This window comes from Pelodiscus sinensis, chromosome 16 (assembly GCF_049634645.1).
Source record: "Pelodiscus sinensis isolate JC-2024 chromosome 16, ASM4963464v1, whole genome shotgun sequence".
Lineage (NCBI taxonomy): Eukaryota > Metazoa > Chordata > Testudines > Trionychidae > Pelodiscus > Pelodiscus sinensis.
In genome coordinates, this window is record NC_134726.1 from 34,306,251 (window position 1) to 34,331,783 (window position 25,533).

Below are 25,533 nucleotides of genomic sequence, written 5' to 3' on the forward strand. Positions count from 1 at the left end.
AGGCCGCTGCCAGACCTACCTCTGTATGTGGCCAGGCAGCTGCAGACAAAAGGCTGCTTCATAACCGCCTCCCCATTCCCTCTGCTCCCCCCACCCCTCAAGCAGCCTCTGTCCATGGGGAGCTTGGACCCCTGCATACAGGGGTTGCTGCCATCCCGTGCAGCTGCCTCTGTATCAGAGACAGCAGTGCGGGGCAGCAAGGAGCTGGTTTTTAACTGGCTCCCCTCGCAGACTGACTCCCGCCTTCCAGCCTGCGCTGCTGCCTCTAATATAGAGGCAGCAGTGCGGGGTTGCAGAGGGCTCCTCGAGAGTGGGGCTGAAGCGCACTGGCTGCTGGCCTCACTCCTGGGAATTATCAAATAGCTGTGTAACCGCTAAGATTCCATGCAATTACACGACTGTTCAGTTACCCGATATGTAACATCCCTAATTCATGCTATTAATTCCTTTTTAGTAATTGGTCTTTCTATGCTAATATAGTCAATTGTAGTTTAACCTTCAAAAGCTTATTAACTACAGCTTTGTCTGCTCTTGCCCTTATTTTACCTCGTTTAGTCTCAAAAGGAAATTTCCCTGGGAAAGGACCAGTTTAAACTCAGTCTTGTGAAGCCGCATGCACATCCATGACATTATGTAGATAATGATGAGAAACTTGTTGCCTAATTTTCATAACTTTGAATTATTTTAATGTTCTTTGTTTTTGTTTTTAATTGTGGACAGGCTTAGATCGATCTGCAATGTAACTGGTAAAATACAGATTTGTGAGAAATTTCATAATAAAACATTTGTCTTGTGATTTATGAATTGTAGTTTTGTACAGTGCTATTAACATTAGATTGGGCTGCTTCTTTATTCTGGTGTCCGTTCTCTTCGGTGTAATGTTCTGATTTTTGCTTTTCTTTTTTCTTTTCAGACGCCTAGGGTTAGAGATGGGTAAAGTTCAGGTCTATCAGGAGCCAAACAGAGGTGAGCATTTAATGGCTTAATACAGTGGTTCCCAACCTTTTTTATACTAGGAACCGGCAAACCCACTCACAAACTTTTGGTGGATCGGCAACATTTTATTTGCATATTAATTATATGAATATGCAAATAAAAATGTTGCCGGTCCACCAGAAGTTTGTGAATGGGTTTGCCGGTCCCTGATACAAAAAGCCCCGGCCCCTAGTGCCAGCCCTAACCTCTAGAGCACCTCACCCCTCCACTGCTCTCCCAGTGCCAGCCACTGATCCTAGAGTCCCCTTCACCCAACTGCCCAGTGCCAGCCTCTCTCCCTCAGAGTCCCCTAGTGCCAGCCCCCCTACCCCAAATGCCTCAGTCCCCGTCTCCTGTTTCCAGAACCCCACTGCACCCAGTCCCCCAGGTTCGCCCCTGTGCCAGCCTTCAGTACCCAACATTAACCCTGTCCCCAGTGCCAGTCCTACCCCCAGCCCACTCATTACTAGCCCCACCCCTATAGCCCCCCATTCTGGATGTCACCATGCCCCTCAGTGTCAGCTCTCCCCTCCCGCCTTTTAGAGCCCCCCAAGCACTAGCCTCACCCCCAGAACCCCCCTTACCTAGCCCTGCCGCTGCCTTCCAGCCGCCAGCTGAGCACAGAGCGCTTCGCTGCATGGTGGAAGTGCTGCACAGAGCCCACAGCGTGCTGGGGCCCTGCCGAGTGCCATGGCAGCCAGGCTCCATGCGGCACTTGGTCCTGGCCAATTGCTGCAGCTGCCCATTACGCGGCCCTGCCAACTCTAGAACTGGGGCCACTGTGAGGCTGCCCCAGTAGGGTCAGCCTCACTGTGGCCCTGACTCCAGCTGCAGCACACCCAGTTGCCCACCAGGCCATGTTTATGTCCACTCATACTGCTGCTGTGTGGGGAACCCCAGTGGACGGGGCTCATTAGCAGCTTGGGGCGTGCCCTGGCAGTGTGCCATTGCCTGGCAGATGGGTTCATGGCATTGCAAACCGCTGGCTTAATAAGCCTCTCATTCTGCTTCTGTGGGAGACAGTATATTACTTAACCCTCTTCAGAATTTATTTACAGAAAAGTGAAGCATCATTTTTTCATGTTTATGTTCTCTTATATATGTGTTCTGTTACCTCTCGTCCTTCTGCCTTCTGAGAACTATCATTCTTCCAGACCACCTGTTTTTGTTTGTGATCATATCTCTCTCTCTCTTGCACGCATGGACACACTGTCTCCAGTTAGCCTTTTTTATGTTGTTCCTTCATCCTCATTAAATGCTGCTATTGTCATGGTGCAACACTATTGTTCAGAGGGTTCATGCAAGTAGTCACCATCATCACCTTCCTTAGATCCAAAAGGATACATTTTCAAATCCTAATGTGGGAATTTATCATATGACTCACATTATCATTAGTGCGAGTTGTGCAGCTAATGCACGTAAGTCTGTAAATTTGACCATGAGTATTGTCTTCAAAATGGCTATTCTCTTTCAGTCTGAAGGTGGAGAAATTATTTCGTTTTTAGATTGGTCTATAGTGCATAATGAATTTGTGGAGCAATTTGATGAAGTCTTGTTGTATGTTTATTAAATCTTTGTATATGTTTAACATCTCTAGTCCAGCACTTCTCTGGTAGCCAAATCTGTGGTCTGGCATGACTTTAGTTAGCTGGATGTGCACTTATCATGGGAGTGGCCAGATTTCCCACGATCCCATGAAGTTTGTTTATAGCCACCAGTCCTGGCCTTCAGTGTTCTGTGCTGTTGTTTAGCTCTAATTTACCCCCTTTTAATGTCTTCTAAGAGTCCAGTAAGCAGTGGAAGTGTTGGTGTTGCTCCATGGTGTCCAACCAGTTCTGAAACAGTAGCCACTATACTGTGGCTAAATAGAGAACTAGCCACTCTACCAGCCAAGTAGCCACGTTGTTCAAGCCAAGTAGCCACATTCAATCAGCCAAATAGCCACTAGTGGCTAGTGTGTTGGACACTGCAAGTATTGCTGCTAAACAGTATTGACCTGCTAGGGTTTGGCAAGTTCTCTGTTCAGTACTGGTCAGGTCTTGATCGCCTAGAGAGTTTCAACTTATCTTTCTCTTCTTGACAGAAACAAGAGTGCAAATTCAAGAGTCAGTGAGAGGAAAAGATGTCTTTATCATCCAAACAGTTTCAAAGTGAGTAACAACTAACACACATTTCAAAGAAACTAGAATAGCTTCTTTAGAATGTGTGATTTTATGTAGACATGGTTTATCTTTACTAATTCTTTTGTCTTCAGTTTTCTTTTTTTGTCCATATGAGAGATTCATAGGTGGGCCAGTTGTTTTCTGTGATTTAGAAAGTGTGTATTTAGGGGACCTTATTATAATCTGACTGTTATTTTGTCTATATTCGGATGAATTTGGATTTTGCTTCCTGGGTTTCTGCATTCTTTTTAATGTTCATTCTGTTACTTTAAAATCTTGTTGCGGTTGGCTACCCTGAATGCAGTACCACTTAATGCTTTTAAATATGGGAACACTTACTTCAAAGCAAATGGCTCCTGTGACTTAATTAAGCAACATAATTGTATGTTCTCAAGAACATACATGCAGAGGAATCCCTCTGGTTTCTGACAGCAGCAGAAATAATAGGACTGGTTTACCTGGTGATCAGTCCTTCCATGTTAAAATATTTCACTCAGTCTTTTTCTTTAGAGACAGAGGAGATAAGACGTTAATTGCCAAATATTTAATGCCTAGTGTTGGCTAAGGCCTACTTTTGGCCCAAATGATAGATTACTATATTATAGGAATCTAAAACTGTTAGACCTGTCCATAGTGAAAATATATTTACGCAATTTTTATCTTGTGGTGCAAAGATGTTGGAGACAACTTACAGTGTAGGCCTTATTCCGGTTAGTATGTTTTGCTGATAAAGTCCTGAAAATGTCCCTCTAAACAATGAGGTTGGTGAACAGGCAACAGGAGAAGAAATAATGAAGTATAGTCCTATTGAGAAATTAAAATAGCCTGTCAAGTGCAGTGGCCTACCTGGGATGCGTATTTGGATTCCCTGTATGGGTATTTCAGTTGCCAGCTTTTCTTCAGTGGGATGAAGTTCCTTGAAGCAGATGCAGGTATCACATTGGATTCAGCTAAAGGAAATTTATGTGTGGATACAGAACTAGAAACTTCTCATTCCAGGGATGTGAATACTACGATCATGGAGCTCCTGATCATGGTGTATGCTTGTAAAACCTCCTGTGCCAAAAGCATTATTGGAGTGGTTCCCTACTTCCCATACAGCAAGCAGTGCAAGATGAGGAAAAGGGGCTCCATTGTCTCTAAATTACTGGCTTCGATGATGTGCAAAGCTGGTAAGAATGCAGGATGTTGTGAAATAATCAGGGCATGGCGGGCTTCTGATGTCATATTTAACTTGACAGCTGTATGCATTAAACTGAGAACTTTAATAAGAAATAGCTAAAAAGATTTTTAGCAAGAGGAAATTTTAAACCCTTGTGAGGAAAATCCAACATAAAACCAATACAAAGTGGTGAGTGAAATGCTGGATTAAAATGAGCACATCTTTATAACAGCCACTGTAGAATTTGTGCCAAGGTGAGTTTGTATGATAAGTCTCCCAGATTTCCTACTATCCTGGAAGGATGGGTTCCTTTGCTTTGGTACTGCTGCTGGATGCCTTCTCTCTTTTCCTAACTCTCCCTTGGGCAGTTGTATTTCTGTCACTTTCTCTTTTTGCCTATCTGTTGGGTGATCCCACTTACACCTAGTGTTTACTTTTAAGGTGACATCTGAGATATGGGATAAATTCCCCTGATTCTTCCAGAAGAGTGACCTTCCTGTTCTTTCCCATGGCACCTGTCCTTGGATCATGTGGATAGTTACAGTGAACACTTCATAGATATGCTGTGTAATAGTGTGTTCTGGTCTTGTAGAGTTAATTAAATATTGAGTCTCATTTCGTGGGAAGAAGTGTGGGAGTAATTAGAATTTGGGATCAGGAGTCAGGAACTCTGAGTTACAATATCAGCTCTGTCATAGCCTTACTGTATGACCCTGGGCAAATGACTTAATCTCTGTCTTAGTTTCTTGAAATCTGGAAAGGAAGTGGCACTTATGTGTGGCATGGGGGTATTGAGAATTTTAGTTAATTTTTGTAAATTGTTGTGAGGGCTTTGGTAAAAGGCACTACAAAAGTGCAAAGTACTCTTTATTAATTTAATACCCTATAAATCTTAATGGGAATTTTTTTACTATGTATATTACAATAAAACTAGTATTATTTTGTTCAAGTATAATAGAATTTTCATGTTCTAAACAATTATAAGTGAAAGCTACAGGAGGAGTAAATTTGATATTTACAGATCATATCTAGGTTTGTGCTGTTTGGTTTTTATACAGTGGCTTTTAAGTGTACTTTCTTTTCAAAGGTCTAACTCACCTTATTACTATGGATTTACATCAGAAGGAAATACAGGGGTTCTTTAATATTCCAGTTGATAATTTGAGAGCATCTCCATTCTTACTTCAGTACATTCAAGAAGAGGTGAGCAAGGTCTACTAATGTGCGTGAGAGTTGTCTTTTCAGTGTTGTATTTCAGATTATCCCTAGGTTTAGAACATCTGTAAAGACACTTAGAGTGAAATTCAATATATTTTTAAAAGTCTGTAGAAAAGAGAAGGGATTTCATCTTTGGGGGAGTTTTAAAATGGTATTTTTTTTGTTTTTTCTATTCTTCCACACATCAAAATTCTTCCTACTCTGTAAACACCAAAATAAAAAGTTTGGATTAGGGATTATTAATTTATGAAAGTGTAAACGTATATCATTGTACAAATGTGAATTGAGGAAGTAGAGAAAGACTTGTGGATATAAAGTGATATTTAGAGAAAAATATTTATTGTAACATTTAGGGACGTTAAAAAGAGGGTAATTGAGTAACGGTATAGTCAGCGTGTACCCGCTCCTGCCTGCCAGCCCCGTTGCCGGGGAGCTGGCTGCCACTCTGCAGTGCAGTATCTGATACAGCAGTAGCAGCACAGGGCAGCAGCTGGCTCCCCGAGAGCCAATGCATGCTGGAAGTCGGTTTTTAAGCTGGCTCCCTCTGCATACCGGCTCCTGGCTCCTTCCCACTCTCAGGGAGCCAGCTGCTGCCCCACACTGTGGACTCTGATATAGAGCCCACTCGCAGAGTAGCAGCCCGCTCCTCAGGAGCAGGACAGGAGCCTGTGTGTAACCATTCCTGGTGATTGATAAGACCAGGCTTATCGGTTAACCATGTAAATGGTTATCCTATTACATCCGTAGTAACATTCTGCTTCTCTCAGTGGCTAAAGTCCAGTGATTTGGAAGAACAGGAATGCTTCCCATCCTAAATTAGACACATAGCTATTTGCCCAGTGGAGGCACTCATTGACCTAAGAGATTATTTTATATAGGCATAGCTTTCCTTTGTACTAAATGGTCGATGATGTGTATTTGCTATGACATATTTTTAAACTTGATTGAGGAACTTGTCAACTTTAGGGGCAGTGATCTTTTCTTAGCCAGTAGTTAACTGATTTAATATGTTAGAAAATCCTCACTAGCTAAGAGGGCAGTAGTATAAAGCTCACCAGCAGATTTTTTGAAAGCTGGCAGACTCCTGTGGGAGTGAATATTTAGAAGATTGTTTTCTTATTTCACTTGCTTTATCTTTTCTCTGCTTGATATCTTACTTTCTTGCAAGTCATTCTAACTAAAAGGACCTTACATACTTAGTTTCCCAGGATATGGACATACTTAGTGCCTTCTAGTCAATTCAGAGGCCTATGTTGTATGTGAATCTCTTTATAAAGTTGCTATGTAACACTGATCAGGAAGAACTCATCTGCATTTCATGGTTACCATATATGTTCTAGATGCCATGCATTTTGAAAGCTACAGCTTGCAAAATGTTTGTTAGTGTCTTTAATGGGATGTATCGAATAGTACGAAACAAGTTCAACTTGATAAATGGAGATGTACAAAGAAAGAACTCAAACCATGAGTCAAATTGTAAAGGTTGGGAGCTTCTGGTGTCCATTCCATGATCATTTCCTACATATATTTTTATAAGAACTGAAGATGAAATTGGACTTTCTTCCACCCAGGCTACTCATTTCTTTGGATACTGTGTGGCATAAGGATTTCATGGGCTTAATGTTTGTGTTGCTTATTTAGTGAACATTTGATATCTACTTCACAGACTATACAGCATGCACTTAGATGTTAGTGACTTAATATAACACTTTGCTGCTAGGAGTTGCCACTGCCCATATTTTAAGTTTTGAAGGGTATTGTTGACCAGTTTCAGTTTGTTCACTTAGCTTTTTCATGAACTGAGCAATGGAAATCACCTTTGGAGATTTGGTAGTTAAACGTGAGACAATCCTGTTTGAATAGAAATAGAGTCTACAGTATGTTAAAGGACATGCCCTACCTTGACCATACCTTGCATTGTATGCCTCTTCAATATGACTTGTCTAATTTTGCAAGATCTGTAAAGGAGCATGCCTACTTGAGGGGGGGGAGGAAGACTTCCACACTTTTTTTTTTTCCTTTTCATATTTCTTGTAGCAGGGCTAGAAGCCCCATCTATTATTAATGTTGCCTGACACTTTCTATTGTAAGATCTGCATTGTGTTGCTTAGAACTTAGGTAAACTTACCTGTTTGGGTTAACATTTTCTATGCTAGTTGTCTGCTTCAAGCTAAATAATTTTGAAGTTTTTAGCCAAAATGGATCAATTGTTTCAGAAGTAAGGCTAGGGAAAAATACATTGTTTTGTCCATTTTAAAATCTTGATACATTTTATCTAGCACTCCATGTTTTGGAGCAAGGATTGGACAGGAAATGGCCTCGGTGTTAGGGATTAGGTATGTCAACATGTAGTCATGTACACGATTAACCAATAAGACTAGGCTTATTGGTTATTCTTATTGACTACAGGCATTTCTCCCCCCCCTGCGCCGCCTCTGTATCAACCACTCCCCACGAGCACCAGTTCCTGTGGAGCCGCCTCCCCACCCCCTTGCTGCTGCTACTATCCGAGGCAGCTGTGTGGGTGGGACAGGGCAGGGGAGGCTGCTCCGTGGGATGCTGCCGCAGCCTCTGTCTGTGGGAAGTTTAGGCCTCCCGTGGACAGAGACTGCTGATACAGAGGCAGCAGTGCGAGTTGGTAGAGGGCTCCCCAGAAGTGGGACTGGGAGTGCCGTGGCTGCTGGCTCTGCCCCTACCCCTGGGGACTATCGAATAGTCGTGTAACCAATAATATTTTGTGTGGTTACACAACAATCCAATTAATCTCTATCTAACATCCCTATTAGAGATCTGCCTTTTGCTGTGTATTGAAAATCCACCTACAGTTGGCCAGGTTGTAAGACTTTGAAAAGTCAATTTAAATATAATTAGTAGAGGCTTCTTAGATTTTAGCAGCTAAATTCTACAAAAATTCTGCTTACACTGAGCGTGTTCTAGCTTGGGTCTGAGGAGGACTTTCCCTGCAAAGGTGTCTGGCCGTCTGAACTGTGGAACAGGGAGTCTCTCTCCTCTGTGTTCCCAGTGATTCCTCTTCCCCTCTTGGCTGATGGAGGAGGAAGCTGCCTGATTTGAATGTGAAAGGAACAAGACTTGGACTTGATGAAACGAGGTAGGGAAGATCGGGTCAAGAACACTGGGATGGGTGAAGACAGGGGCTGTGCAGGGAGAGGGAACTGGGAGTTGGGAGGGAAGGAGAGAGCAGAATGAGATCCAGAGCCAGTGGAGAGGGGGAAGAGAGTAAGCTTATAAGGATCCAGGGTCTCGAGGCAAAACTGGGACCGTCTGGGCAAAGATACTGGAACAAGGAGCCATGGATGGGGGTAAGAACACAGACTGGACGAGGAGCCTGAAGTGGAAGCCAGTGGGGATGGAGAACAGAATGTGGGGAGAGGGAGCAGAAACAGTGAAATGGGCAGAACTGGGACTAGCTAAGTGTGGAGAACTTGGATGAGAAGCCAGAAGGGGGGAAGAAACAAGACTGTGACAAGTTAGAGTCGTTATGCTTGAGAGGAGTGGGCAGAAGAACTTGTGCCACCTAGATCACACTCCCTCCAGAATCTGAAATAGATTCCTGAGTCTGAGCCTTCCTCTGATCAGCAAATAACTGTGAAACCCTGTGGTTAAGATTCTTGTTCCCCATTAACGTTGGGCCACATAAAATGACAGTCTACTACTATTACCAGTTATTCTGTTTGATCAAGTGGTACTGGTCTGTGCAATAGACATAAATGTTCCCTTCGGTTGATGATCAGTATGGGTGTGAGTATGATGCCACTTGATGGAATTCGGGGGGGGGGGGGGGTTCAGTTTATTTTTAAAAAATGTAGGAAATCTCACACACACAAAACAACATTAAAAGAACATTTTTAAGGTTGTAAAATCAGCCATTCGAAACTAGGGTTGTTTGCTTAAACTTGAACTATTTGATACTTTAGATTTTTTTTAAAAAAAAATTAAATTGTAAAATTATATGTAGCGCTTAATGAACTTAAGTGTCTATAAAAGCCATGACACAGATGATCTCTGTTTGCTGCAGATCCCAGATTACAGGAATGCTGTGATTGTAGCCAAATCACCTGCGTCTGCAAAGAGGTGCGTATGAGCCACTCCATTTGATTGCCGCAAGCAATAGTAACTAACATAGTTCCTGATTGCATCATTAAGTTCGGGGCACTGGCATATGAAATGATACCCAAAATGAAGGACTCATGACCAATTCATTTATACATGGAACTGAGTAGTCCGTATTGCTGATGCTAATAACTTACATCACTGTATAGATAACATTGGGTTCATGTGGATATAGAATACTTGGGAAATCATTGTGGCCTCAATGACTAGTTTTTCAATTAAGCTTAAAAAATTAAGGTCGACTAATGTGCATGTATGCACCGTGCATGCGTGCGTGAGAGAGATTTACCTGGCATTGCTCGAGTCCTAAACTCAAATAAGTTTTGTTGTGGTTCATTTAAATCACTGCTCTGGGGTGGGGCAGGCGATGAGAGGTTCAGTGCGCAGGCTGTCCTGGGGAGAGAGGAAAATGCCAGCCCTCAGGAGCTTGGGGCCAGGTGAGAGGTGCCTGTCCATTGATGTTTTTAGAATGTCTTTCTTTTAAAAACTGGACATATGAAAAAGTAAATCCAACAATAGAAGAACAAAGAGTGCTTGGCATTCCAAAATATTTTAGTAATGTTTATTGTATTTCAATATCTATCTTATAAAATCTCAACTATGGATGAAGAACAATGGCAAGGCAAATATGACACCTCCAATGGTCCAAAATATTGGCTTAATGTGATCATGATTTAGAACCATGATGTCTAACATGCTAGCCCAGGTGTGAGCAATAATTGTTGATTTGTGGGGGGAGGGGAAGTTTACAGTAGGGATGTTAAATATTGGTTAATTGAATAGTTGATTAACCTCATGAATTCTTATCGGTTACTCGACTATTCTATAGTTCCTGGGGCTAGGTCCCGCAGCCAGCGAGCTCTGGCCCCACTCCCGAGGAGCCCCCTGCCATGCCGTGCTGCTGCCTCTGTATCAGAAGCAGCCTCACAGGGCGACAGACAGCCGGCCTGCGAGGGGAGCTGGTTTTTAAACTGGCTCCCCTCACAGATCAGCTCCTGCCTGGCACTTGGAGTGGTAAGTATTTATCTAAAGCTGTGAAACTATAACAGTGCAGTTGGATAAAAGATTATTTTTCTGTCCTGAAGTGGCGTATGGTCTATGTCCTTCCATTCCAGGACTGCTTGCGTTTTGGTGATGAGTACAGTGATTCCCTAGTGTTTCATGAAGGTTAATCATGCCTGTTGGTCACAGATTAGTGTTGGAGGCTGAGCAGAGCTGCCTTTCCCTCCTGGGAGCTCCTGTAGGCATTGCGCAACAAGGAAGCACAAGGTCTTTCGGGGCTCTTGGGTGTGCAGGTAGAGTATGTCAGCTACACCCATTAAGGAGATACATCTTGCATTTTTAATCTTGAGCAGGGTAGCAACAATGGCTGGTGTTGAAGAAGAGTAGGTGCTCTGCCTTTCTGCTCCACTTGAGGCAGCTAGTTTCTGCATGGTGCCTGCATCCTCTTCCCCATTCCCTAACTATGTTATTTGGACACATCTATACATACCATCCAAAAATATCAATATAAGTCCTTGCATTTGCTCATCATGTCAAGTAATTGTGTGCAAATAGAAAACCTAAATGCATTATTATTAGATTTGCACAGGAACATATGAGAACACACATGTACTCCTGTTTCTGTATCTGCATCTGTAGCTGAAAATTTGACCTAAACAAGACAGCATAGAAAACATTGGAAAAAAAATCGTAGTCAAATTGTTGGTTCCTCTAAATGTTTGAAATCATTTGTAAATCTGAGAAAGCTAAAGTATTCTATAAGAAAATAAATTGTTTGGGAAGGGGAGATAAACTCTTGAAAATAACCAAAGACAAATGCCAGCCTCCATTTTTCTTTTGAATACATATCTGTGACAGGAGATGGCTGAGTCTGTTATATTCAGAATATTGTTCAGTTTCTGGTCTCATTGCAAAATTAAGGGAAAATCATTTTGCATACAGCCTAAGTTTTTATTCAGATTAATCTGGTGTCCTGATTTTTGTCAGTTAACCAAGTAAGAGTTTTACAAAGTTTATTTAGATTTGTATAAATTAAAAAGCAGCTTGTTGGAATAAAATATTATGCTGTATTTAAATATTTATTTTAAAAAATCCTTAACAACTCCATAGATTAAATGAAAGACTCTTAGTCTAATTTAGGCATTGTCTTTGTTCTCTGGAAGACTGACGCTGCCACAATTGATTTTTGGAGTTTGATTTAGTGAATCTAGTTAAGACTTGCTAAATGGAACTCAGGGCATCCCTTCCAGCATCCGGTACTCCTGCTCTTCAAGGAGTAAGGAAAGCTGACGGAAGCATTTGCTCCTGTCTGCCTCCCGCTGTGGCAATGCTGCCAAACTCATTTTAAGATAAGCTACCTTCAGCTGATCTGGCAGGTCTAATGTAGACCTGGCCTTAGCTTGCCCAGTGATGCTGCTTGCTTACTTGTACTTGACTTGACTTGTACAATGAAGCTAGACTTGTCAGTTCTACTTTTTCACTTGCTATCCTCCTCTACTCAGCATTTGAGATGCAAATACCAGCAGAAATTTTGTTTTCTTCCTCTTAGCAATCAAACTATTCACTGACATTTTAAAATTTCATTGAAAGCTTTATTTTTAAAACATCTACATTTGTACCCTAAATTCCTTAATATCGACTCTTTACATAATTCCAGATTGCAACTGAAGAAATGGTGTATGGTAAGGGATTTTTTTATTTTTCCAAGTTTACTAAAACTCAGGTCTTGATTTGTGGCAAGTGATCTGTCAATAGGTTAAATAGTTGATTATTTGAGTGTTATTAGTCTGGTTTGCAACTATGGATATCCTAGAGGAATATCTAAGTTATTCTGTCCCATTCAGTTCACCTCTTGTATTCATTAATTTAATTTTAAAATGGGTTCTATTTATTCCCATTTGAAAAAGCATTTGCCAAAGAAATGCAAATTAGTCTGAGGTCTTGGATCTGCTATAGTTAGTTGTGGATCACTGTCAAAAACACTGCTAGACTGAGAGACGAGTGATAGTTTTATGGCCCAAGATCTGTGGCTCCATCAGGGTTATAAATTAGGGTTGTATTGGGTCACGGCACTGTGGCCCTTAAACTCATGCCTGAAGTGAAGCAGAAGTATGTAAGGTGATAGTTTTACATGATTTTAACAGTTGATTTTTAATTCATGTTGCAGCTGAAAGATGAAAGAAGCAAGATGGTAATCTGAGCTGCATGATTAACACTTGTTCTGTTACTTGTCAAGGCTTGAAACACTTTGGCAAGTCCAGTGCAAATGCTTTCAGGAATATCAACTTTTCCAAACCCAATGATTAAAAGGTGTCTTCTAGAAATAATCCCTGCTTTCTTTCCCTCGGTTGTAGGAATCATTTACTTTTCCTCTATTTTAGAAGAAAAAATAGGCTTATATTGGGTGTTTGAGTTATTTTAACTTCAATATATTCTTCCCTGCAGAGCACAGTCGTTTGCTGAGCGCTTGAGGCTGGGAATAGCTGTGATTCATGGGGAAGCTCAAGATGCTGAATCTGATCTGGTGGATGGTCGACATTCACCTCCTACAGTCAAAAGTGTATCTGCTATTCATCCTAGTTTGGAGATACCCAGTAAGTATGTGTGTGTGCAACTGCTTATACATTGGGTTTTTCTGGCTGTCAAATACACTAGCAAAGAATTACTCCTGATACCCTTTTCTTGTAGTGCCTAAAATTTGCAGGAGTGCAGAACTGTGTGTCCCAGTAACAAGGTGGATGAGGTATCATTTATTGGACCAACTTCTGTTGAAAGAGACAAAGTTTTGCTCTTACACACAGCTTTTCCTTATGTCTGTCCTGTATGAGTGTGCAATACCTACAATGAATATTTCAGATCTTACCCCGATACACACTTTTATAGCCAATTCTTATTAAATTAAAATGTATTTAAAAAAGAGGAGAGAGAACTGGTTTAAAGATCAGTATACCTACAGACGTGAGAACAGTTCTGAGGTCCAGATTCATAGTAGAGATCTAGTGAGCTTTGTAGTTGCACAGAGTTTTTATAGAATTAGTCCATAAGTTATAGTCCAATAGCTATATTTCAGTGTGGAATCCATAAGAAAGGCCATACTGGGTCAGACCAAAGGTCCATCTAGCCCAGTATCCTGTCTGCCAACAGTGGCCAGCACTAGAGGCTCCAGAGAGGGTGGACCGAAGACAATGATCAAGCGATTTGTCTCCTGCCATCCCTCTCCAGCCCCTGACAAACAGAGGCCAGGGACATCAATTTTATCCCCTGGCTAATAGCCTTTTATGGACCTAACCTCCATGAAATTATCTAGCTTCTCTTTAAACTCCGTTATAGTCCTAGTCTTCACAGCCTCCACTGGCAAGAAGTTCCACAGGTTGACTACACGCTGTGTGAAGAAGAACTTTCTTTTTTCTTTTATTAGTTTTAAAACTGATAAATAAATCCAGATGGGACTGGAGCTCTCAAATATTATGACTTAAAGCTTTTCCTGATAAAGCATCAGGAATATCTGAGATGGAAAAAGATCAGGTCCCTAGGGTCTTTATATAGTTTTCCAGCAGCTTCTTGACCTGGGTGACCAATAGGCAATCACAGAGACTTCCAAATAGATCCATCTCCCAAGCATCACCATCATTAGCTATATGGATTAGCATAAGACAATAGTCTGCCATTCACAGATGATTAGTTACACACTTAAGGGAGATGACCACAGGAACATTTGATTACATTGTTAACCCCTAACAGTGTACATGCAAACACACGAAACACAAATATTATCTACTGTTACGTTCATAAAGGTTGCGTTTGGGTAATTTATCCTGCAGGATGCCTAACCTTTTCTTGGCCATGTGTCACACTGCCATTTCAGCTCTTGTTTCTGCACACACGTTTCTGCTAAACTAACTCCTCCCGATACTTACCAGTTGTGGGTATTTGTTAGAGTAGAAGTTTAATAAATGTGGTAGATAATAGATGGCTGCTGTATGTATTGGGGTATAGTTATGGTTGTGTATATGATCACTGTGGTAGTGGTTAAGTGTATCTCTGTGGATGGAAGATTAGAAGGTATGTACTGGAAAGTGGCATGGCTTAACTTTTCATTTCTTCGCTGAAGTGGTTTTGTCATACGGTGACAAAACTGTTAACAGTTCTACAACATTTTTTGTACAACCCTAATTTTCTAGGCTTTTTAAATGTTGTAGTTGGGATGGAAGGGCAACATTGTGAGCAAGGTATTGCTGGTAGATCTGTGGGAGGATGTGGTTCCTGGAAATGTACCAGAGCAGTAGCTCATGACAGCTTCATCTATTAAGTACAAGATAAGTGAGATGGTATCTTTCATTAGACCAGTTTCTGTTGGTAAGAAGCAACTTTTGAACTTCAGGCCTATTGAAGAGCTTGGTATAAGTTTGAAAGCGTCTCTCTGGGAATTTGGTCCAAAAAAAGGTACCTCACATACTGGGTCTCTCTACTATCCTGTGACCAACATAGCTACAATACTGCATGCGACTTTCTTCATTGATAACTAAGGTTTCTTGGCATAAAAAGGATAGAAAAATACAGTTTCTTGATGGAAAAAGATTTGTATTTGTGGAGAGGATTATGTATATGCTGAAGACTTTGTCAATTGATCACCTGTTGTGCATAAGCTTTCTGTTGTGATGAACAGCAGCAAAATAATGACCCATAGGCAGAAATGACCCATTAAACAGCAAAAAGACTTATGTAACAGATCCAGTAACATCTGTGGTAAATTCTTGCTATAAAATGTCATGAAAAGACATAAAAATAAAAATGATTAGTGTTTATGCCCTTTAGCTTTCTAACACTGAAGTTGCACACTGAAAGGGCATCTCAAATAATGGAACAACCAAACCCTCTGTTTTGTTTTTAAACTATCTCAGAATGGAACCTTAACTACAGAATTGTAGTCCATGTCTTCCAAATTATGACATTTAACTGGCATCTTGATAAGTTTTTCTTTTAGCTTCTCCCTCCCCCTTTTAAATTGTGGAATAGAAAATGAAAATGCACTGAGAAACTGGCAGGTGTAATTTTTTTTTAAAGTTTGAATTTTCTTGCTTTCGTGGGAGAAATTTTAATCAATGCCTTTTAATATCAGCTTGGTTTTGGAGCTGTGTGTGATTTAGCAAAACGACAGACTATAAATTTATTCACCAGCAGGTGTCACTGCTGTCAGTGAGTTTTAAAAGTTTTATGGAAATACAAATTTACGGAGCAGAAAATGCTCCCCTCCCCCAAAAGTAAAAATCCCAAATATGCCTAGAATATGTTTGATTATGTGATCCTATAAGAGCAGAAAGTTTTATTTTATACATTCTAATCCTTTATTCCAGGTCTGGGCAAAATATGGTCTGTGGGCCAGATCCAGTCCACCAAGCCATCATATCCGGCCTGCAGATGCAGAGGGGAGCCCCAGGCAGGCTCCCCTGCTTGCCCCGCACTCTGCTCAGAACAGTGGCTGTGGGGCTGTTTCTTTTTCAAAACCGTGATTCTGGAGGGGTGGGGAAGCTTCAGGCGCTGCTCCCGCCCCAGCATAATCCCATTGTCTGGTTTCTAGCCAGAAACTGGCCAATAGGAGCTGCCTGTTTGAATAACAGGCAGCACACAAAGCACCATGTCCCCCCCCTCCCCTCCGGCTCAGTTATTCACACAAGCACATGGCCTTGCAGCCTGTGCAAGCACAGGGCAGGCAGGCAGGCTGGCTGGCTGGCTGGTTAAGAAACGTTTTAAGCTCTGCAGGCATTTAGGTCGGCAGGCAGACTGGTAGGGCTGTTGACTGGTAAGTCTCCCGGCCAGAGCCTACCTCTGGCACCCCAGCCCCTTCCTTTCCCAACCCTGTTACCCCCTCCTGCACCCATACCCCCTTGCAGATCTGGCATCCCAATCCCCTGACCCAGATCATAATCCCCTCCTATCCTCGGTGACATTCCAAAACCCTGCACCCCAGCCTCCTGCCCTAGGTCACAACTACCTCCTGCACCCAACCTCCATCCCAAACCCCCCTCCTTCTCCATTAACGTCATGGAAGAGTGTTGTCCTTGACCACTTTCTAAAATCTTGGAGTAGCCCCTTCCCTTCCCCCTGTCAAAAATTATTGCCCACCCCTGGTTTATTCCGTCTCAAATGTGACAATTCCATCTTGTAGTTTTCCCAACTCTTGTGATCCCTGTGTGAAGGATGGGTGATTGTCAGATGAACATTCCATTCTGCTCTGCAGTAGGGCATGTGGCATAACTTAAGGCAAAAAGCAGCCTTATTTAAAACTGCTAGCATTAAAGATTTGCAAGGTTTGCTGTCGTCCCAGGACTCTTGGCTCTTGCCATGCTGAGCCCACTTTTCTAAGGCTTTTCCCATCAGGGTCATTGCTTTCAGAAATGTTGCTCAGCACAGCATTGGATGATCATCCAGGAATTTGAGATCTGCCTGCATATATTAGCATAAGGTGCCTATGTCAGAAACATAGCCCTCTGTACAACTTGTCAGACATCCAGGGTATGTCTAAGCTACATCCCTCTTTTGAAAGAGGGATGTAAATTAGACCTATCAAAATTGCAAATGAAACCGGGATTTGAATTTCCCGTGCTTCATTTGCATAATCGTGTCATGGCGTCTTTTTGAAAAATGCTATTTCAAAAGTGAAACTGTGGTTTAGTCGCTGTTCTTTAGAAAAGAAAAGCCTTTTTCGAAAGATCCTGTAAACCTTTTTTTTTTTTTTGAAGAGTACAGGATATTTCGATCTTACAGATCTCCTTAATTTGCAATTTCGATATGTCTAATTTACATCCCTCTTTCGAAAGAGGGATATAGTCTAGACATAGCTCCAGAGAGCTTTGAAATGAATGCAGTGATGCCCATGTTTCAGATGAATCAAGCTTCTGAAGCAAAGGGCAAATAATGCTGTGTGGAAATATTGCTTTAAGATGCTCTGTACTTCTGCAGCCTCTTTTATTAAGCCTGGTAGCATCCTGTGTGGTAATTAACTCAATTTTACAGACAGGGAAACTGAGGCAGATACTTTTTCCAAAGTGCCTGTGACAGGATTGGGGGGGACCCTGTCCAGTGCGGGGTGTGTGCGCCCATGTTTGTCCCTGTCGCAAACGTCAATATACTCATCCCTATCAGAAAGACAGTAAGTCCCAATAGACAGAGCCAACGTGTTCACCTCCATAGGCAGTATGGCCTGATGCACCAAAGTCAGTGTTAGCCCCAGTCAGCAGGGCAGTAATGCCTAGTGGCCAAAGTGAATAGGTCTGCCCCTGTTAGCGGGAGAAGAAGGCCTTGTGGCCAAATGGCTTCAGTGAGTAGATTTGCTCCTGTTAGCAGGGCCAGAAGCTAGTGGCCCCAGTCAGAGGCAAGAAGCTGCCAATCACAGAAAGGGTGGTGGTGGATGGGGATGTAAAGGTTAACGAGTAAGCATTAGGCTTACCAGAATGCTTACTAAGTAACCAGAGAATCAGACTGGTGGTGGGACAGGTGGCAGGATTCTGGACAAGACAGGTCGGGCAGCAGGTGGAGCCGCAAGGTGGGGGCAGGCAGTACTGTGGTTCTGACTGCTCCCACAGCGGCAACCCCAGTTGTGCCCACAGCCCTGCCGTGTCTGCATCCCTGGCCCCAGCTGCAGTGGTCTTGGATCCTTGCCCTGGACGGGGGCAGGTGGGCCCCAGCCACACCGGCCTTGATATCCCCTGTCATACCAGCAGTCCTGGCCATGCCTGCCCATAGCCCTGGCTGTTTTGCTGCCCTGCACCAGCCCACCAATGGTTAATAATTTGAACCATTTAACTGGTTAACTGTTTTGAACAATATTTATATCCCTAGCGGGGGTCTGAGTGGGAGAGCGTGGGCTTATAGTAGCAAGAGCGCTTGCTACTGAGTCAGCACAGGAGGGCTTGTCAACCAAAAGATGCTGACTCAAAGTTCCAGTTCACTAACTGGGCCACTATCTAATTCCCCTGGGCTGCTTCCTACCGTGGTTACCTTTCTTGCAGTCTGGGCATCTCCATTGTCCCTGTTTTCCTGGTCTGCACTGTCCCTGGCAGCTCCAGACTGTGGGATCTTCAGGAATATCCTGGCATCTGCCTGGGTGGCTGTATCGCTGGCTCTGAAGGCCTCACAGCTGTAGCCTAAAACATGAATCCTTCTTCTCCAGTGCTCAGCCCCAACTGAGCTGAGCTGCTGCCTTTATACTAGTGTATTTGGAGCATCACCAGTAGAGTTGAAGAGGTACGGCTTCCTCAACTCACAATGTAAGGTTAACCCTTCCCTGTCCAGTGCGGAGTGAGCACATCCCATCACAGTGCCTCACCAATTTTTGTGAGAATTCAGAAGGGAAAGTGCTTGTCGATCACTTTAGATTTACACTGTACAAATGACAAATAGGCTTGGAGTCCTAACAAATAGTCTTATGCTTCATCCGGTAAGCCTAATGCTTTATCAGTGAACCCATGCTTCATGCATTCCTGGTCATTAGATGGAGACTTTTCTGTTAGCAGTTCATTAGGATATTTTACCTGTTTCATTCTAATCTCTCATATTGCATTTTTGTATGTGGGATAATAGGGATTGACAAAGTTGCTGCTTTGCTTTTATCTATGGAAAAAATGAGAAACAATGTCTGGTACAAATAAAGAATTTCTCATTCATTTTAGCGTGTAATTTATTTATTTATTTATTTATTAATCCTTTAATAGTGCTGATTCCAAAGGAAAAACCACCCATCACAGTTGTTGGAGATGTAGGAGGAAGAATAGCCATCATTGTGGTGAGTGGATGTTTCAGATCAAAATTCTGATCACTTTGTATTTAGGAATGTGTGTGTGTATAATTGTGTGTGTCCTTTAAAGAAGGGCTAATTTTGAGGGTTTTCCTATGTATCTAAGCTAAAATTGTCAAATTCCTGATTTGGGGACACTCTAGTCTTAATTTAAGAGTGGAAGAGCTAATCTTGGTTTTTCGACCTCAATTTTTCAACCTCAAATTAATGTCCTGGTTTCCAAATATAAATGAAATCTTTCAAAAACAACTTTGTTTGGTTATTTTTAAAACGTCCTTCATTCTCTATTTCTTTCTCTTTATAATCTTGAAATGGCCTTCCACGAATGACTACACGCATTTTTCCCCGCCCCCCCAGGCTGGCCAGCAACCCAACTCAGTCCTGGCTTATGATGGGTCCAGGACCTACCCCCACTGTGGCTCTGAATTTAAAGTGTATTAGGAGCCAGGCAGGTAGGCAGCCCAGCTCAGTTCTGTCTTGCGCTGGTTTTGGGAATTCAGACTATCCCCCAGACAGGGGCTGCTGCTGCCTCTTTATCAGAGGCAGCAACGTAGGGAGACAGGCAGCTGATCCATAAGGGCAGCAGCATGGAGTGGCAGGGGTCTTCTTGGGAGTGAGGCTGCCGGTTCTTCCCCCAGGGACTGTAGAATAGTCGACTAACAATAAGAATTCATGAGGTTACTTGACTATTCAACAAACTGATATTTAGCATCCCTAGTTTATAGTTGGAAGGATCATTATTAAATGCTGAGCTTTTGGCATTTAAAACTTTTTTTTAACTAGTGCAAAATAATGGATTATTTGGTTGCTTACTCAAACACAGGCATTCTAAGCACATAAGGAAGACAGTTAGGTTGACTCTGAGGTTGCCTGCCCTTGACAGGCTCTATTAACTGAGAGCAAGTGAAATTGCAGTATAAAACTCCTTGATTATGGACTTTATCTCTGTGTCCCTTTTAAAAAAATGAATTTAGCAGCTTACTTGACAGGACGAGAGAGGTTAATTAAGGTTAGTAAAGAGCTTAGAGATATTTAGGTAGAGGAAGTTGCAAAAATGTATTGATTTCTCTGAAGCTTATGTTCAGAATAGGGGTGTACTTGTGTGTAGCGAGTTTGAGCAAAATGGCAAGCAACTCAGCCTTAATGGAAAAATGGTGTTTAAGACCATTTCAATTTTCTTTTTACTTTGATAATATAAACAGCCAAGGGAGTTTTTAATAACATAAATGCAACTTCCCCTGGCCCTGTGCTTTGGGGAGCCGCGGGGGGCCTAGTGCTGGCAACAGAGGTCAGGTCACTCCTGTACTCACTTGTGGTGGGAGGAAGTGGAGCAACCTGGCCTTAACTCACTCTTCTCTCCAGGCTTCCAGGTGCATTGCTCAGGGGAAGGGGCTTGGGAAATTGGTGGAACTCTTCCCCCCCCTACATTCATGACGGGAAGTGGAGAGACACAGCTGGGAGCCGGTGGAGCAGGATGGAGCCTCACCCCTTCCCCCAAGCTCTGTCCCCTGAGTGACAGGGAACCAGGGTATTAGCTGGGTGCCTGGTGCCAGCAGCAGGGGTGCTTTGCTGCCAGTGAGTGCCGGGAGAGATCCACCACTTTTCCCAAGCCCCCTCCCCTGAGCGACACGGCAGAGAGCCAGCAAAGTGGAATGGGCTGGAACGAAGTCACTCCGCTTGCTGCCACTGCTGGTGAGTACAAGTGTAGGCCCAATCCCTGCCATCAACCTCCCCCCACCACGATGTTCCCCAGGCTGCATCGCTTGTCAGTTGTCCTGGGCCCTGCACCCATTAGGGACGGCCCTGATGATTGAGGTGACTTGTAAAAGCTTTTTGTAGTGAGTGTAAGTTTGGGGTCCCTATTAGGGATGTGAATGGGTAACCGGTAAACCAGTTGCCTGGTAAGCATCATCCTTACCCCAGAGTAGCCCTTTGCCCATGGCCTGCTATGGGCAGAGGGGCTGCTTCAGCCCCACAGGGCTGCTGGCTCCCAGGCTGCGTAGGCAGCTTCACACGGGAGTAGGGGGTGAAGTGGAAGTGGCAGTGGAGCACTTGGGAAGTCAACAGGCTTGCATGGAGCAGAAGTGGTGGCCGGAGGGCTGCTGGCTTCCCAACTCTTCCTGCAAGGCTACTGCCTACTCCCAGCTTGCATGGGCTGGGAACCAGCAACCCTGCAGGACTGGAGCTGCTCCATCCCATCTCCATTTAATCAGTTAACCAGTTAAATGGAATGTTTAATTGGTTAATTAATTAAATGGAATTTTACATCCTTAGTCCCTATACATCATCTTGATTAATGGTCATTTTGTCTTAACTGAAATCTTTCCAGCTCTTTTTAGAATCACACGTTTTATCCCTTGTTGAATTTCAAAGTTTGGAAATTTAAAAACCAGGAATATTTTTTTTTCTGTCCTATGGGAGAATTTCTTACTGGGGTGTGTGTGGTGTTTTTTTTTTTTTTTTTTTTTTTTTTTAAGTAAACATATTTTTGGATTTTATTAAATACTCCCCTCATACACTTTCCAGTTACGTGACTGAATCTAGCTATATAGCTTTTAAAATCCTCTTGTGTTTTAGAAGAACACCACAATGAATTGTCCAAATTATACAATCATAGTCACAGTAAAGCAGGATCTGGACCTGATATTGTCTGCTGAATGGGTAACCTAAAACTCTGTTCAAGAGAGTGTGCTCTGTTGCATCATTTCAGAGGAACAAAGTATCGTGTATATAAACCTTGCAGATGAGACATGTCAATAACAAAAACTGTTACCTAACAGGACACTGGAGAAATTGTATTAGCCTTTGGGTTTTAATATAAAGTTTTATTAAATTGAGTTTTTAAGGTTTGGAGTAACGTTTTCTGAGGAGTTGTCTTTGGTGTCATGGTTAGAGTCTTTGAAATTCTCCTCTCCCACACTCTATTCTTTGAGTAGTAATAGAGATGTAGGTGTGTTATTCTGGTCTTGCTGAAACAAAAGACAGGACTATACAGCACTTTAAAGACTAACAAGATGGTTTATTAGGTGATGAGCTTTCGTAGGCCAGCCCCACTTTTGATCTGAGGAAGTGGGTCTGGCCCACGAAAGCTAATAAATCATCTTGTTAGTCTTTAAAGTGCTACATAGTCCTGTTTTTTGCTTCAGCTACCCCAGTCTAACACGGCTACATTTCTATCACCATAGAGGGTAGTAAGAGTTGCTGTCAATATATTAATAATATGGTTTGGGTGTAGACTGGTGACCTGGAGAAATCTACTGCCTTGACACCTGTAGAATTACAGTAGATGTGCCTGCCTCTGTTGCCTGTCCTGTTTGAGGAAGTGTGGAGTCTTCACTGGCTGTGTCTCATTTTGACAGGATGACATCATAGATGATGTTGACAGCTTCCTTGCAGCAGCAGAGACTCTCAAAGAAAGGGGAGCATACAAGATTTTTGTCATGGCGACTCATGGCCTGCTGTCTTCAGACGCTCCCAGGTTGATAGAAGAATCTGCTATTGATGAAGTAAGTGGGCGCAGGCTGTGCTAGCCTGAGAGTTCAGAAGTAAATGAAAATGATGAAAACTTTTCAGAGAATTCAGCCAGCTTTAAAATTCCCACTGGCTTGATTCCTAAAATTTTTCATGTGGCTTATTACTAATTACAATATCAATTACAGATATTGTGGCCATTTATTCCTGGCCTCACTCTTGAGTACAGATTAAGGGTTTAACATATAATTATTCCATATTATTTTTCAAGTCTTCATGAATACTTGAGTGGTGCATCATAATAATAAGAGCCTAGGTAAAGGATTGCCAATTTAGGGAGATTCTCGTTAAGCTGAAGAGTATTTAAGAGTGTGTTTGATAGGTTAAAGGCAAGGAAGGAACGTTTCTGTAGCACCCATAGATAGGTGAGTAGATAAGCGTCCTACAGAAAGGCATAACCTTTCACAAGTCTATAATCCTGTCTATTATCAGTCTCAAAAGGTGCTCCTGCTTTGCATCAACTAGTTAACTTGGGATCTGGAGGGCAGACCTTGCCTTTTCAGACACTGCTGTGATGGGGTGCAGATAAGAAACTGAGGGGAAAAGATCCGGGAGCTCATTTCTACTATGATGGTTTCTCTTTCTCTAGGTTGTTGTAACCAACACGATTCCACATGAAATACAGAAACTCCAGTGTCCCAAAATTAAGACAGTGGATATCAGTATGATCCTCTCAGAAGCCATTCGCAGAATCCATAATGGGGAATCCATGTCATATCTTTTCAGAAATATAGGACTAGACGATTAATCTCTTCTTTTTATTGTAAAGAAAATACCAAGGGCCAAACTGGAAGCTTATAGAAAACAAGCTGTGAAGCATCATGCTTACCTTAATATTTCAATTGAGTCATTTTTGTTTTGTTGTATTTCTTGGTTTAAATTTAAAGTTAGACCAGATTTTGGTAGCTATTTTTCTTTGCAGTTTTAGAAAAGGACAAATGTTTTCCAAAAAGAAAAAAAAATGTTCTAGATGCTTTTAGGTTAGTTGCACTATATATGGAAAACAAACACTTGAGGCAAGAATTTAGCTCAAACTAAACATTCCTTTTCCAAAGCTGCTTGCTACAAGTGCTTTAAAAAGTTGATAAAATGAAGTGACTGTATAATATTTGCATTTTAAAAGCCAAAAAGGTTGTACTGTTGTATGCAGTTAAGTGACATTTTTGTAGGAGTGCTTTTATAGAAAAGCATATGAAATATGCACCTGTATTTATTTTCTGCCACAAAGAATAAAGATTTGTTTTGTGTGAACTTTTAAAAAATGTTTATTCAGTAGTTACTTGCATTTTAGATTAAATGTCCCCATCAAGAATTGGCATTTGGAGGTGTGGTGATGAACAGAGTCGTAAGGTTTGATGCATTTTCCTTACTAATACAGGTCAGACCTCTATAATCCAAACTTCCTTCGTCTGGCAACATCAGTGGTCCGGCATCCGTGGGTGCTGTTGGGCTGAAACACTCATGGGGAAAAGCCATTGGCCCCATGCACAGCAACTCCTCTCTCACCCTCCCAGAAATTCCAAGCAGTGCAAATAGCTCATAAGAACGGACGTACTGGGTCAGGCCAAAGGTCCATCTAACTCCAGTATCCTGTCTTCCAACATGGCCAATGCCAGGTGCCCCAAAGGGAGTGAACAGAATTGGTAATCATCACGTGATCTCTCCTCTGTCACCCATTTCCAGCCTCTGAGAAACAGAGGCTAGGAACACCATTCCTACCCATCCTGGCTTACAGCCATTGATGATCCTAAACTCCATAAATTTATCTAGTTCTTTCTGAACCTGTTAAAGTCCTGGTTTTCACAACATCCTCTGGCAAGGAGTTCCACAGGTTGACTGTACACTGAGTGAAGAAAAACGTCCTTTTGTTTGTTTTAAACCTGCTGCCTTCATTTCATTTGGTGACCCCTAGTTCTTATATTGTGAAAATAAGTAAATAACTTTTACTTAATCACTTTTTCCACACTAGTCATAATTTTATAGACCTCTATCATATCCCCCCTTAGTCTCCTCTTTTCTAAGTTAAAAAGTCCAAATCTTTTTAATCTCTCTTCCTATGGGACCTGTTCCAAACCCGTAATTGTTTTTATTGCCCTTTTTTGAACCTTTCCTAATGCCAATATATCTCTTTTGATATGAGGCAACCACATCTGTGTGCAGTATTCAAGATGTGGGCGTACCATGGTTTTATAGAGAGGTAAGATGCTCTCTGTCTTATTCTCTATCCCTTTTTTAATGATTCCTGACATCGTTTGCTTTTTTTGACTGCTGCTGCACATTGAGTGGCTGTTTTCAGAGAACTATCCACAATGACTCCAAGGTCATACAATCCTAGGTAGGGATGTTAAATATCGGTAAATTGAATAGTCAATTAACCTCAGAATACTTATTGGTTACTCAACTATTCTGTAGTCTCCAGGGGGCAGGGCTGGCAGCCAATGTGCTGTATCAGGCAGCAGCATGGGGTGCCAGATGGAATTTGTTTGCAAGGGGAGCCAGTTTAAAAAACAGCTCCCTTCGCAGACTGGCTGCCTGTCACCCTGCACTGTTGCCTCTGA

General features: G+C 42.3%; 1 protein-coding gene across 1 annotated transcript in view; it reads left to right on the forward strand.

The window, feature by feature from the left end:
- The window catches only part of PRPSAP2 (phosphoribosyl pyrophosphate synthetase associated protein 2), a 29,411-nt gene extending 5,174 nt beyond the window's left edge, over positions 1–24,237 (forward strand). The window contains exons 4-12 of the mRNA XM_075899774.1: positions 914–966; positions 3,059–3,125; positions 4,137–4,309; positions 5,387–5,502; positions 9,554–9,609; positions 13,096–13,244; positions 19,362–19,432; positions 22,804–22,950; positions 23,565–24,237. Of these exons, the coding sequence (XP_075755889.1) occupies positions 914–966; positions 3,059–3,125; positions 4,137–4,309; positions 5,387–5,502; positions 9,554–9,609; positions 13,096–13,244; positions 19,362–19,432; positions 22,804–22,950; positions 23,565–23,723 (991 nt within the window). The 3' untranslated portion in view covers positions 23,724–24,237. The remainder of the gene's footprint in view (positions 1–913; positions 967–3,058; positions 3,126–4,136; positions 4,310–5,386; positions 5,503–9,553; positions 9,610–13,095; positions 13,245–19,361; positions 19,433–22,803; positions 22,951–23,564) is intronic.
- Positions 24,238–25,533: the final 1,296 nt, after the last annotated feature.